Source organism: Scyliorhinus canicula, chromosome 3, assembly GCF_902713615.1.
Source record: "Scyliorhinus canicula chromosome 3, sScyCan1.1, whole genome shotgun sequence".
In the NCBI taxonomy this organism is placed as follows: domain Eukaryota; kingdom Metazoa; phylum Chordata; class Chondrichthyes; order Carcharhiniformes; family Scyliorhinidae; genus Scyliorhinus; species Scyliorhinus canicula.
In genome coordinates, this window is record NC_052148.1 from 275,306,564 (window position 1) to 275,322,292 (window position 15,729).

Consider the following 15,729-nt stretch of genomic DNA (forward strand, 5'->3'; position numbering starts at 1 on the left):
CTTTCGAAGGCACTTTAGAACCAATTAGGACATTTGAAATGTAGTCACTGTAGTGACGTAAGAAACGGAATGCCAATCTGCAAAAATCAAGGACTGGAGAACAGCAACAAGATAATGAGCAGATGAATCGGTTTTCGGAACGCTGGTTGAGGAATACGTATTGGCCAGGACACTGCGGAGAATGTACCTGCATTTCTCCGCTATAGTTCGAGGAAATATTTCATATTCACCCCAGGCAGCAATTAGTTTACTGTGTGATCTGGAAGATTGCTCCTCCAACAATGCAGCACTCCCTCAATCAAACACTCGGCTGTCTGCTTTGGGGAGGCGGATCAGAATTCTTGGTATTATTGGGATAAGAGCTGGGAGCTTTTCCCTCGTCTGATGGTCAGCATTCCTTCCTCAGCCAACACCCTGAAGTATAGATCACCTCTTCATTTATACATTCAATACTTTTGAAACCGTGTGAAAATTGGCTTCTGCCTTTGCCAATGACAAAATTATGAAACTTTAAATCATTGCATTGGTTTAGGAAATGATAATACACTATATAAAGGCAATTCTTTTTCTTTGTATACTTCAGTATAGTCAGCCAACATGAACATTTTATTCAGTATTTCTTCCATTCTCTTACCTAGAAGACCAGGTAATGGAGGTAAATGAGGAAGTTTGATCATTCCAACAAGCTTCCCTCCAAGAACAGCACACACAAAAAGAATGAGATTCCCAAATAGGTTACCACCAGGAAGGCACTCTGGGCCTGTAATTGACCAGACAACTGCCCACAGCAGGATCACCATAATCACTGGAAAACAAGGTGCAAATAGGGTTAAGTCTTTGTGTCCCTCAAAAAGCAAACAACATGAGATTTATTCACCTAATTATAGCAGAAAAACAATAAGTACACTTCCTTTTGAAATATGATAGGATTATCATTAACAATGACATCACTACCAAGGGCAATTTGTCCTGTCACGTTACATAAGAAAATAAGAACTAGGAGCAGGAGTTGGCCATCTGGCCCCTCGAGCCTGCTCCGCCATTCAATGAGATCATGGCTGATCTTTTGTGGACTCAGCTCCACTTTCCGGCCCGAACACCATAACCCTTAATCCCTTTATTCTTCAAAAAACTATCTATCTTTACCTTAAAAACATGTAATGAAGGAGCCTCAACTGCTTCACTGGGCAAGGTACTGCTTTCTAGTCCTGCTTTCACCCGCCAGTGGAAACAACCTGCCCGCATCTATCCTATCTATTCCCTTCATAATTTTAAATGTTTCTAAAAGATCCCCCCTCATCCTTCTAAATTCCAACCAGTACAGTCCCAGTCTATTCAACCTCTCCTCGTAATCCAACCCCTTCAGCTCTGGGATTAACCTAGTGAATCTCCTCTGCACACCCTCCAGCGCCAGTACGTCCTTTCTCAAGTAAGGAGACCAAAACTGAACACAATACTCCAGGTGTGGCCTCACTAACACCGTATACAATTGCAACATAACCTCCCTAGTCTTAAACTCCATCCCTCTAGCAATGAAGGACAAAACTCCATTTGTCTTCTCAATCACCTGTTGCGCCTGTAAACCAACTTTTTAAGCCAACAGATGGCTTCTTGTGCACCCCCTTATTTCCCAAGTGTTTAGAAAAGAGCAAGATGTGACCCTCAGCTGGGTGTAAACAGAAAAGACCACCCTGACGTTTTGAGTACCTGTCCATCCAAAATAGTTTCAATAGGCGATTGACACTGTATAAACTATCAGCCCCACAAAATGGGTATATATGAGGATGTCCGACTGAGGGACCATTGTTGCTGTGGAGGGTGCGGTGCCCACTGGGCAGCTGCCACCTTTGGATGGAGGTGAACCAGAGGAGAAGAGATAGGTCAAGGGAAAAGTTTCTAACACTTCAGCGCATTTGTGAACTATTCCCAGTTGTTACGGGTCATAACACATTTTCTGTTGAATTCATGAATGTATCAGCTTAGGGGAAGTGGTGGCATTCGCACTGGACTAGAAATCCACACACCCACCCATTTAGGGATTGGTGCCCCATGAATACTGTTAAAAAAAATAGGGACCAGAATACTCTGTTATTCTACCCTACGCTTGTCTTTTGATTCAGCACATCAATGGCGTCCAACCGCCTAATAGATTGGGATATTAAATTGGGAACTTGGAGAGCTGCCTGGAGTTTTGAATTTTTATGTAAAACCAATGTTTTTTTGCAGGCATGTTCTATTTAGCACTCCAAGAAAATGGATCCAAAAGGGGCAAAAGTTTTGTGCGAATACATTCAATTCATGACTTCAAATATCCATATATTAAAATGAATGCTTATAGCCTCTCAGGGGAAAACTGCAACAGCCAAACTCGTGGCACCACTGAGGGGAGGGGTGATAAGTGTGACAGTGCAATCGTTATCGGGGATTCAATTGTAAGGGGAATAGACAGGCGTTTCTGTGGATGCAATCGAGACTCCAGGATGGTATGTTGCCTCCCTGGTGCTAGGGTCAAGGATGTCTCGGAGCGGCTGCAGGACATTCTGGGGGGGGAGGGTGAACAGCCGGTGGTCGTGGTCACATCGGTACAAACGACATAGGGAACAAAAAGGATGAGATCCTAAAAGCAGAATACAGGGAGCTGGGAAGGAAGGTAAGAAATCGGACCTCAAAGGTAGTGATCTCAGGTTTATTACCGGTGCCACGTGCTAGTCAGAGTAGAAATGACAGGATATATAGGATGAATACGTAGCTGAGGAGATGGTGTGAGGGGGAGGGTTTCAGATTCCTGGGGCATTGGGACCGGTTCTGGGGGAGGTGGGACCTGTACAAACTGGACAGGCTACACCTGGGCAGGACTGGAACCGATGTCCTGGGGGGGTATTTGCTAGAGCAGTTGGGGAGGGTTTAAACTAATGTGGCAGGGGGATGGGAACCGATGCAGGAAGTCGGAAGGTAGTAAAACAGGGACAGAAACAAAAGGCAGTAAGGGGGAAAGTGTAAGGCAGAGATGCCATAGTCAACAATCAAAAAGGGCGACAGTACAAGGTACAGTGACTGAGGGGAGCTCAGTGAATAGGCCCAGTAATACTAAAAGGACTAAAATGTGAAGTAAAAACATAAATGAAAAGCGACGCGGCCGGTTGTTACATGAAGATATGGGTTCAACGACAATGAAATTTTGGAGAAAAGTTCACAGGAAAAATAACTTGGGAGGAATTACTGATCAAGGTGTTAAGATTCAAAATAGAGGTATAAAAGCCAAGGTAAGTGTACTTTATCTGAATGCTCGTAGTATTCGGAATAAGGTAAATGAGTTGATGGTGCAAATCATGGTGAATGACTATGATTTCGTGGCCATTACTGAAACATGGTTAAAGGATAGTCATGACTGGGAGTTAAATGTCCAAGGGTATCAAACTATACGTAAGCACTGAGAGGATGGTAAGGGAGGTGGTTTAGCTCTGTTATTTAAGGATGACATCCGGGCAATAGTAAGGGATGACATTGGTGCTATGGAGGATAAGATTGAATCTATTGGGGTGGAAATCAGGAATAGTAAGGCGAAAAAGTCACTGATAGGAGTAGTCTATAGGCCACCAAATAGTAATATTATGGTGGGGCAGGCAATAAACAAAGAAATAACTGGTGCATGTAGAAATGGTACAGCAGTTATCATGGGGGACTGTAATCCACATGTTGATTGGTTTAACCAGGTTGGTCAAGGCAGCCTTGAGGAGGGGTTTATAGAATGTATCCGCGATAGTTTCCTAGAACAGTATGTAATGGAACCTACGAGGGAACAAGCGATCCTAGATCTGGTCCTGTGTAATGAGACAGGATTGATTAATGATCTCATAGTTAGGGATCCTCTCGGAAGGAGCGATCACAATATGGTGGAATTTAAAATACAGATGGAGGGTGACAAGGTAAAATCAAACACTAGTATTTGAGCTTAAACAAAGGAGATTACAATGGAATGAAAGAAGAGCTAGCTAAGGTAGACTGGGAGCAAAGACTTTATGGCAAAACAGTTGAGGAACAGTGGAGAACCTCCCAAGCGATTTTTCACAGTGCTCAGCAAAGTTTTGTACCAACAAAAAGGAAGGACGGTAGAAAGAGGGAAAATCGACATTGGGTATCTAAGGAAATAAGGGAGAGTATCACATTGAAGGAAAAACATACAAAGTGGCAAAGATTAGGGGGGACTAGAGGACTGGGAAATCTTTAGGGGGCAACAGAAAGCTACCAAAAAAACTATACAGGAGAGTAAGATAGATTATGAGAGTAAACTTGCTCAGAATATAATTTGAGGGACACCACTAGCTACTGATTGCCAACCAGAGAAACACCCATTAATCCCCACTCTTTGCTTTCTATTAATTAACCAATCCTCTATCCATGCTACTACTTTACCCTTAATGCCATGCATCTTTATCTTATGCAGCAACCTTTTGTGTGGTACCTTGTCAAAGGCTTTCTGGAAATCCAGATATACCACATCCATTGGCTCCCCGTTATCTGCTGCACTGGTAATGTCCTCAAAAAATTCCACTAAATTAGTTAGGCATGACCTGCCCTTTATGAACCCATGCTGCGTCTGCCCAATGGGACAATTTCTATCCAGATGCCTCACTATTTCTTCCTTGATGATAGATTCCAGCATCCTCCCTACTACCGAAGTTAAGCTCACTGGCCTATAATTTCCTGCTTTCTGCCTACCTCCTTTTTTAAACAGTGGTGTCACGTTTGCTAATTTCCAATCCGCCGGGACCACCCCAGAGTCTAGTGAATTTCTCAACATTAATACAATCTACTTTCCTTTTTGCCATTTTATTGCAGTCATTGGGTCAATGACTTTAGAGATTTATCCACATCCTCTTTCCTGTCCAGCACACTATATCATATTAATGCTTCCAAACTATTATTCTTTCCCCATATTCCACACTGGAATTCAGTGCTCACTGTTGTCTGAGAGTTGCTAATCATGGCTCGCCACACATCTCTATTTTTAGCCATCTTTCCACGATGCCATGATAATCACAGTGGGGCAAGTAGAAGAGGCAGACCCTGAGAGCTAAATCAGTCATTATGATTGAATCTGTTCTATCAAAATTATTAAGCAGCACGCTCTAATCCACCCTGAAATGCAATTGCCAAATTGAAGGAAATACCTGACCTTAGGCAACTGTATCGCAATTTGAAACCGTGAAACAAAAAAGGACAACTATTTCAGTGTGTCAGCACAAGCAGCAGTAAAATAAATCTGCACTGTCCCATAAGACTTAACGGAGTGAAATGCTGGACAGGCCGAGAGCTTTCCACATCGGTAGCTGTAACCCAGAGCACCTCCTCAAGGATTCTGCTCAGTTTCCTTTTCCTCCACATACTTTTGAATGAGAAGAATTGAGGAGTGGATCTTCCACCTGCACCACCTCTTGTCAAAGGTGTGTTTCTGAGAGAGCTCTTGGCTGTGGCTATCTTTGGAATTTTGCCCTGTACACACTTAGAGGGCCAGTCGCAAGTTAACCAGTCTCAATTACAAATCCACTGATATCTTCTGAAAACTGCCAACGCTTTACCAAGTTTGGGCAGCACGGTAGCACAGTGGTTAGCACTGTGGCTTCATAGCGCCAGGGTCCCAGGTTCGATTCACTGCTGAGTCACTGTCTGTGCGGAGTCTACACGTTCTCCCCGTGTCTGCGTGGGTTTCCTCCGGGTGCTCCGGTTTCCTCCCACAGTCCAAAGACGTGCAGGTTAGGTGGATTGGCCATGATAAATTGCCCGTAGTGTCCAAAAAAGGTTAGGAGGGGTTATTGGGTTACGGGGATTGGGTGGAAATGAGGGGTTAAGTGGGTCGGTGCAGACACGATGGGCTGAATGGCCTCCTTCTGCACTGTGTTCTATGTTCTAAGTAAAAATATCAACCTCAAAACAATGAGGGGGGACTCAAATATGGGAATTGCAGCGGTCTCTGTGTTACATGTCTAAAAATTCTATTCTGCTGAACTTCTACCGTACAATTCTAAGTATAATCTGATCAGCACTGAATCAAATTTGAGCATCTAATCCAAAAAGGGAGGGAAAGTATTGGAGCAGACGTACAACAGCAACATCAGAACCTGAAAGAAATCCTATGTAGTTATGTGGCACAGCAGCAGTGGTTCATGGAGAAACTTATCACCATACAGAATATTATGGTGCAGCTTCTATTATTAACAACACAAACTAATATTCAAATGCACGCTGTGGTCTAACCCTTTGTAAATACGCTGGCAACGATTCCTTGGGGTGGGCATGCACATATTCGCCACAGTTTGCCTTGATGATGACTAGCCTTCCTGTCCTTGTTGTTTTTATTTAAGAGGGTGATTTCCTCTACTTCCACTGGTACATCGGCATGTTCAGTAGAATTCACCTTCGCAACCATACCCTGGAACAAGAATACAACATATATCACATTTATTAGGCATCTAATCTGTTCACTTTTGCTACGGGATAATTTCAGAGGTTATTTATGAAAATGAATGGGATTGAAATCTCCATATATTCTATACGATGCAACCAATAATTAATAGCGTTATGTTTGGGTTAAATTGTTGGAAAGGACTGCGTGTGTATCACCCTGGGGCGATCTTATCAAGGTGTTGGTTAATATGGACAAAGATATATTTTTAGTATTGCTGTTAATGGCTGTAAAGTGGTCAATTCCACCACTAAGCAGCTGAGATACCCGTTAGAATTGGTGCTGCATCAAAATGGCCACCAGAAAGCTGGTTTGCTAATACTGCAATGCTACTGGGGTTAACTAAAATTCAACACAGAATTCTACGCTCAGGCCAGCAAACACAAGCAGGCTCAGATGCAGTGAGAACTGCAGAACCTGAAAGAAATCCTATGTAGTTATGTGGCACAGCAGCAGTGGTTCATGGAGAAACTTATCACCATAATATTCTGTATGGTGCAGCAAGTTAACTCTAACTGGTTAGTCAACTGACAGATATCATTAATGATTATCCTAACAATAGCAAGTTTTTAAATCATTCCTATAACAGGTTAGGATTGTGTGTCAATGGAGTGAGCATGATCTTTTCATACGAATTGATGCCACTTCTAGCAACCGTAAATGAGCCACATTACGAGCTTGACTGGTCATCTTAAATTAGTTGTTAGTGTAACTATTAGTGCCCTCAGGATTGTTCAGCAAATGCTGCCCAATCACTTACACCAACAGTTGCATCAACAACCAATTTAAGACAATCAGTTGAGCCTGTAACGTGGCTCTGTGTACCCGAACAGGCGCCGGAATATGGCGCCGAGCAGATTTTCACGGTAACTTCACTGCAGTGTTAATGTAAGCCTACTTGTGACAATGAAGATTATTATGAAATGATTGGGATACCTGATCACAGTCATGTTAAAATGTGAAAGGAATAACAGTGTGGTGAATCAGGTTGGCGAATTACAATCCCAAATAGCAGTGTGGGTATCTGATGTCATGGCAATAACGGATTAGTGGGCCAGGATTTTCTGCTCCCAAGATATGGAATCAGTTGAGGAGGCATTTACCAGACTCCTAAATGACCCGCTTCTGGACTGATCTGTTTAACACTACACTCCTGTATGCTTCACCCGATGTCTACGTATTTACATTGCGGACCTTGTGTTGCCCAATTATTTCTATTTTATTGTCATGTATTAAATGATCTGTTTGAGGTGCTCGCAGAATAATACTTTTCACTGTACCTCGGTACACATGACAATAAACAAATCCAATCCAATCCAATTAGGGTGGAAGGGATGTTTGTATTAACGTCGCTGTGCAAAAATCATGGGTTTAAGCCGGGGGCGATGGATGGTGTACACAGGAGGTGGAAGGAAGTGGGGCTGGTCAAGGTGAGGGATCTGTATTTGGAGGAAGGGTTTGCCAGTTTGGAGGAGCTAAGGGAGAGGGTAGAGCTGCTGAGGGGGAGTGAGTTCAGGTATCTGCAGGTTAGGGACTTTGCGTGAAAGGTCTGGAGGGATTTGCCGGGTTACGCCCTGCTGGTGTGACTGCTGCTTCCAGGTGTGGAAGGGGAGGGAAGAATTGGGGATATATACAAGTGGCTGGGGGAGTAGGGAGGCAAACGGGTGGTGAAGATTAAGGAGAAATGGGAAGAGGAGTTGGGAGGGGAGATCAATTGGGGAGTATGGAGTGAGGCACTGTGTCGGGTAAACGGGGCCTGCTCTTGTGAAAGAATGAGCCTGATACAGTTTAAGAGGCTGGTTTAGCAAGGGGCTGGTTTAGCACAGGGCTAAATAGCTGGCTTTTAAAGCAGACCAAGGCAGGCCAGCAGCGCGGGTTCAATTCCCGTACCAGCCTCCCTGAACAGGTGCCGGAATGTGGCGACTAGGGGATTTTCACAGTAACTTCATTTGAAGCCCACTTGTGACAATAAGCGATTTTCATTTCATTTCATTTTCTATTTCAGGTGGTGCACAGGGTGCATACGACTCGGGCGAGAATGAGTGGGTTCTTTCAGGGGGTAGCAGATGAGTGCGAGAGCTGTGGACAGGGCCAGCGAATCACGTGAACATATTTTGGGGTTTTGAAAAGTTGGGAAGATTCTGGGCGGGACTGTTCGTGGTCTTAGCCAGGATACTGGAGGAAGAGATGGACCCGGACCCTTTGGTGGCGATATTTGGGGTTTTGGAGAAGCCGGAGCTGATGGAGAGGAGGAAGGCCGATGTCTTGGCCTTCGCCTCTCTGATTGCACGGTGACGAATCTTGCTGGAGTGGCGGTCGGCATCGCCACCGGGGGTAGCAGCATGGCTGGGTGGCCTGTATGACTTCCTGCGGTTAGAGAAGATAAAGTATGAGTTAAGGGGCTCAGCAGGGGAGTTTGAGAAAAGGTGGGGGATGTTTGTGATTGTGTTTGAGGAGCTGTTCATCGTGGGGGGGAGGACTCTCGGAACAAGTCGGTGTGGGACTGATTAGATTGTCCCACCGAGAGCCAGCACAGATTTTATTTTTTTAAACGCATTTTATTCAAACTTGTATCAAAGTAGGTTACGGCAAATAAACACCCCGGGAAACATTCTTCCCAACAATCAACTATACAGTTTGTACAGATTTTTCTCCTTTTTCACCCCCCTCCCCGCCCGCGACGAACAACTCATCAAAGGGGAAACCCCAAATATCGCCACCAAAGGGTCCGGGTCCACTCCCTTCTCCACTATCCTGGCTAAGATCGTGAACACTCCCTCCCAGAATCTTCCCAATTTTTTACAACCCCAAAACATGTGCGCATTATTCGCTGGCCCCCACCCACACCTCTCACACTCATCTGCTACCCCCTGAAAGAACCCACTCATCTCGCCCGGGTCATATGCACCCTGTGCACCACATTAAACTGTATCAGGCTCATCCTTGCACCCTTTGAAGTGCCTCACTCCACACTCCCCAATTGATCTCCATTCCCAACTCCGCTTCCCATTTCCCCTTGATCTTCACCAACCACTCGCCTCCCTGCCCCCCAGCCACTTATATATATCCCCAATTCTTCCCTCCCCTTCCACATCCGGAAGCAGCAGTCACTCCAGCAGGATGCATCCCCATCCCAGCAATCTAGGGAACCCCTTCCAGACATTTTGTGCATAGTCCCTAACCTGTAGATACCTGAACTCACTACCCCTCGCAGCTCTACCCTCTCCCTTAGCTCCTCCAGACTGGCGAACCCTTCTTCCAAATACAAATCCCTCACCTTGACCAGCCCCAATTGAGCCAGCACGGATTTGTGGGCTGATAGAACAGCTAATATCTTCACCATTTCCATTGAGATTGTGCAAGCAGAGCACTTTAGGCAAAACTAACATGAAACAGATTTGCAGCATTTCCCACTCCATGCAAAAAGTGATTATGTAGAAATGACTTTCTTCAAGGTTAGTTCAAAATCAACTAACCCTTAAAAAAGATATGGGTGTTTATCTGGTTTAAAACAGGATTGAAAGTCAGAGATAAAATTCTGGTCTTGACAATTGATTTATAGATCAGTAAAGAAGATATATCTGTTCAGTTTTATTCTGTTTGAATTTTACTTGTATTTAATTGCTGTCCTGTGGAAATGAATCAGGTCAATCTATAAATTGGTCGTGCCTGACGTGTCAGGCTCGAATGGCCATTGGACATGTCCAGCTAATCAGGGTGACAGAAATAAGCCCCGATAAGCAGCTTACTCTTACTTGAAATGTATTTTCGTGAGCACAGTTCAGAAAAATAGAAGGAAAAGGATCTAACAAAGGTAGCTGGTAATTTTATGCTCGACAGAAAAAAAGAGAAGCCAAAAAAAGAAACAAAAATCAGGAAAGAACTGTGGTGGTATGATTTGCATAGCTGTCTGCCATTGTTGCAGAACACTGGCTTACCATTGGCCCTGGTCGGTTATGTGCCTCTCGACCGATTGGTTGAGACCAGTCATGGGACGGCTCCCCGATTGGTCGAGAGGCTGAGTTAACCCCGCCTCCAGAGCGAGGTATAAATACCCAGAACGCCCGGCGGTCGTCCATTTACTGTAGTCGACCGCAGGGCTAACTTCTAGCTTATTAAAGCCTAACTTTTGTACAGCAACTCGTCTCGCGTTCGATTGATGGTTCATCAAGAACAGATTCCTTAACTGGAAAGGTGCCTGAAGATCACTCGGAACAGCTGCGAATACTAAGTTCTTACAGTGGTGGACTGGGTACTGCTATTAATTGTATTCTGATAACCAGGAACACTAAATAGAACATAGAACAGTACAGCACAAAACAGGCCCTTCGGCCCTCGATGTTGTGCCGAGCAATGATCACCCTACTCAAACCCACGTATCCACCCTATACCCGTAACCCAACAACCCCCCCTTAACCTTACTTTTTTAGGACACTACGGGCAATTTAGCATAGCCAATCCACCTAACCCGCACATCTTTGGACTGTGGGAGGAAACCGGAGCACCCGGAGGAAACCCACGCAGACACGGGGAGGACGTGCAGACTCCACACAGACAGTGACCCAGCCGGGAATCGAACCTGGGACCCTGGAGCTGTGAAGCATTTATGCTAACCACCATGCTACCGTGCTGCCCCCGTTGGTGACGACATCAATGTACCTAGCAGCAGAATCAGGTTTATACTGAAAATGGGAATTTAGTTTTTGACGCGAGCAGGCTTCTGTCTTTGGGAGTGAAAATGACCAATGATGCAGGTGCAACAGCATCCATTTACCTTCAATGTTTTATGCGGAACCATTAATCTTCAGGGTCTAACGCTCATGTTTTGTGGTCTGATATATAGATTAAGAGCTGTTTATAAAGAACAAAGAACAATACAGCACATGAACAGGCCCTTCGGCCCTCCAAGCCAGCGCTGACCTTGGTACCTGCCTAAACTAAAACTGTCTGCACTTACGGAGTTCGTATCCTTCCATTCTCATCCTATTCATATATTTGTCTAGATGTCCCTTAAATGCCGCTATCATACCTGCTCCAACCATCTCCGCAGGCAGCGCGTTCCATATATTTACCACTCTCCGTGTACAAAAACATGCCTTGCACATCTGTTCTAAACTTTTCCCCACGCACCTTAAACCTATGCCCCCTAGTACTTGACTCTCTTACCCTAGGAAAGAGCATCTGACTATCCACTCTGTCCACGCCACTCATAATCTTGTGGATCACAACCTCTGTTGTTCCAGTGAGAACAGACTGAGTTTATCTAATCTCCCATAGCTAATGCCCTACATACCAGGCAACATCCTAGTAAACTGCTTCTGTATCCTCTCCAAAACATCCACATCCTTCTGGTAGTGTGGCGACCAGAATTGTGCACAATATTCCAAATGAAGCCTAACTAAGGTCCTGTACAGCTGAAAATTACTTGCCAATTTTTATATTCAATGCCCCGACCGATGAAGGTCAGCATGCCGTATGCCTTCTTGACCACATTATCCACAGCGTTGCCACTTTCAGTTATCGGTGGACATGCCGGAGGGGCTGGTTTAGCTCACTCAGCTAAATCGCTGGCTTTTAAAGCAGACCAAGCAGGCCAGCAGCACGGTTCGATTCCCGTACCAACCTCCCCGGACAGGCGCTGGAATATGGCGACTAGGGGCTTTTCACAGTAACTTCATTGAAGCCTACTCGTGACAATAAGCCATTTTCATTCATTTCATTTCATTTTCACATGCGCGCCCAGATCTCTCTGCCTGTCAGTACTCACAAGAGTTCTACCATTTATTGTGTAATTCCTACATGCATTGGACCTTCCCAATTGCATTACCTCACACTTGTCCGGATTAAACTCTGTCTGCCATTTCTCAAACCAGTTTATATCCTGCTGTATCGTCTGACAATCCTCTTCACTATCCGCAACTCCATCAATTTTTGTGTCGTCTGCGAACTTACTAAGCAGACCAGCTACATTTTCTTCCAAAACATTTATATACACCACAAACAACGAAGGCCCCAAAACGGATCCCTGTGGAATGCCGCTAGTCACAACCATCCATTCAGAAAAGCGCCCTTCTACTGCTACCCTCTGTCTTTTATGCCCAAGCCGGTTCTATATCCAACTTGCCAGCTCTCCTCTGATCCCATATAATTTCAACTTTTGTACCAGTCTACCATGAGATACCTTGCTAAAGGCTTTACTGAAGTCCATGTATACAACATCTACTGCCTTTCCCTCATCTCTCATCTTTGTCACTTCCTTAAGAAAACCCCATCAAATTAGTGAGACACGACCTCCCCTTCGTGAGGCACGACCTAAAATTCTTTAGAACATTATAGTTTCTAATGGAAGTAATCAACTTTGAGAATAAAAATAGAAATTAAGTTTTGAATGCGTCTGTGAAGTTAGTGCTGCAAAGCTTACTGGATCAATAGCTTAAGTTTCATACATCAATTATGCACAGATTACATTTATGGTTCATGAGAACTGCCTCATTCTCAAAACCAGTGAACAAGAGTATGTATTAAAAGTGTGCTTTGCTATTGAGTAGATCAGATGTGTTCAGCAATGTTTATCAGCTCTGGGATTTGTTGCTGGTTTGAGAAATGTGGGGCAGCACGGTAACACAGTGGTTAACACTGTTGCTTCACAGCATCAGGGTCCCAGGTTCAATTCCCAGCTTGGGTCACTGTCTGTGAGGAGTCTGCACGTTCTCCCCGTGTCTGCGTGGATTTCCTCCGGGGCTCCGGTTTCCTCCCACAAGTCCCGAAAGACGTGCTGTTGGGTAATTTGGACATTCTGAATTCTCCCAAGGGGTTTTTCACAGTAACTTCATTGCAACATTAATGTAAGCCTACTTGTGACAATAATAAAGATTATAATAATAAAGAATGTAATATTAGGAAGCACACTGTGATAGTGTGAGAGTATTAAATCTATTTGTTAATCAAATACATTCCAACAGTGGCCTCCAGAGCAATAATTAAACCAATTACTGTAAGTACCAGCCAAACCAGAAAACGTAAAAGCTGAATTTTATGTGGAAACTGAGCAGAAAATATTTTTATTTAAAAAATTTTAGAAGAGCCATTTCTTCTAAATCAACTTTTGCCCTTTACCACAACAGGATTATTATGTTTAGTGGCTGAACTAAGTGGCCACTAAGCAAAATTTAAAAAATATATAAAACATTTAACACAATTAAATCATTTTAAATAAACCCAATAACATAAGCGAGTGTGAACAGACTTCAAAACTTTTCAAATAACTCCCCACCCAATCAAATATGTTCACATACACACTCCCGCTGACACATACCGGTGAATCTGGCATTATTTTCAGAGTTGCCTGGGGAGTTTTGACTTCGTCTGTACCATTACTTAAGTGTTCAGTATCTTGGTTTACCATGTTGAATAAACTGGAAGAGAAGGAAAGGGATATGAAACAGACACCAACCTATCGCAGCAGCATCCAAACAAACTTTAATTTTTGAACACACTTTGTAATAGATTTTCTACCATTCAGAAATATATTGTGGTTCAGTATTTTAACCAAAAGTAATTTACTTCTCAAATGATTTATGCAGTTATGCATCCCAATTAAACCTTGATTTTGCATCAGAGGGTAATATTGAGTATATTACAACAGGCAATTCAGCCCTAGCTGAATGGGATCATACAAAGATACAAGAACAGGATGAGATCACATGGCCTGCTTTGCAATTCAATACCATCATAACTCATACTGGACTTCACTTTCCTGTCCACTTCCCATATCGGCCGGCACGGTAGCACAGTGGGTATCACTGTTGCTTCACAGCACCAGGAACCCGGGTTCGAATCCCGACTTGGGTCACTGTCTGTGCGGAGTCTGCACGTCCCCCCTTTGTCTGTGAGGGTTTCCTCCCGCCAGTCCCAATAGACATGCTGTTAGGTGAATTGGACATTCTGAATTCTCCCTCAGTGCACCCGAATAGACGCCGGAATGTGGCAACTAGAGGCTTTTCACAGTGTTAATGGAAGCCTACTTGTGACAAAAAAGATTATCACTCGATTCCCTCAGACAAAAGGAAAATCTTAAATATATTCAACAATGGAGCATCTGCAACCCTCTAGGATGGAGAAGTCCAAGATTCACAACTCTTGGTGAAGAAATTTCTCATCTCATTGCTAAATGATTGCCCCCTTATCATGAGACTGTGCCCTGATATTCTGGACTCATCAGCGTGGAGGAACAATTTCTGTGTCGACCCTGTAAAAACCCTTCAATATCTTGCACCTTCCAACGAGATCAGTTCTCATTCTTCTAAATTCCAGAGAATATAGGCCCAGTTTACTCAGCCTCTGATCAAAGAACAACCTCATTACAGGGACTAATCAGCAAACCTTTGCTGCACTGCCTCCAATGCAAAATATTCCTTTCTGAAATATGGAGACCAAAATTGCACACACTAGGTCGGACTTTAAGGATGGCGAGTTCTGAGTGTCGGTGGGTAACGTACAACAGCCAATTCTCGAACTCCAGCTGCCATTTAACATTCACCTGAGCGTTGACTGGCAGTGGGTGGGACTTCGGTCTGTCCTTTGATGGAGATCGCACTCATGAGAGCTGTCAGCCAATCTTATTGACCGACAGCTCTTTAGCCTGGTCAGGCACAGCGCTGCAATGGCTGGAAGTGGTGTAAGGGAGGGGGAGAAATGAGCTCCAACTCTTACAGGAGTTTCAGAGTGAGGCATCCCTCCCAGCCACCCCCTCCTGCCCGAGATGGGGAAAAGTTCCATTGTCATTTTCCCACCCTCCCTGCACTGTCCCCAACAGCCTAAAGATTGAGGCTGGGTGGGAAAAGGCCCTTAAGTGGCCACTTAAAAGCCTTAATTGGTGAAAAATGGGATTCCCACCCAGGCCCACACTGTTCAAGTGTGAAATTGCATCTGGGTTTTGGAGGACAGGTTCCTGAAGGGATTTGCATCCATTCAATTTTATACCCCCCCTACCGCCCCCATGCCGCCTCAGAACCCCCTTTGTGGTGAGAATAACATTCTCTGTTCAAATATATTTTATTTCAAACAATGCCAAATATCCACAATCATACACAACACACACAACCATATTATAGGCGGTTTGTCATTTTTATATCTTTGTAAACATTTTACCCCCCAAAAAAACACCAATCCCCCCCCCCGCACTTTAATTGCTGTCGCCAAACATCTTTGAAAGTGCCTCAACCTCGAATGGAACTCCTCCTCCGATCTCCATCCAAGTGAGATTT

The 15,729-nt window shown here is 44.2% G+C and overlaps 1 protein-coding gene across 4 annotated transcripts in view; it reads right to left on the minus strand.

Moving 5' to 3' along the window:
- Window positions 1-15,729, minus strand: part of LOC119963573 (sodium/hydrogen exchanger 9B2-like) — a 167,727-nt gene that overhangs the window by 55,464 nt on the left and 96,534 nt on the right. For all 4 annotated transcript variants that reach the window (XM_038792902.1, XM_038792899.1, XM_038792901.1 and 1 more), the window contains exons 3-5: window positions 13,779-13,878; window positions 6,256-6,430; window positions 635-805 (exon numbers count right to left, since the gene is read on the minus strand). In XM_038792902.1, coding sequence (XP_038648830.1) covers window positions 635-805; window positions 6,256-6,430; window positions 13,779-13,868 — 436 coding nt within the window. In that variant the 5' untranslated portion in view covers window positions 13,869-13,878. The remainder of the gene's footprint in view (window positions 1-634; window positions 806-6,255; window positions 6,431-13,778; window positions 13,879-15,729) is intronic.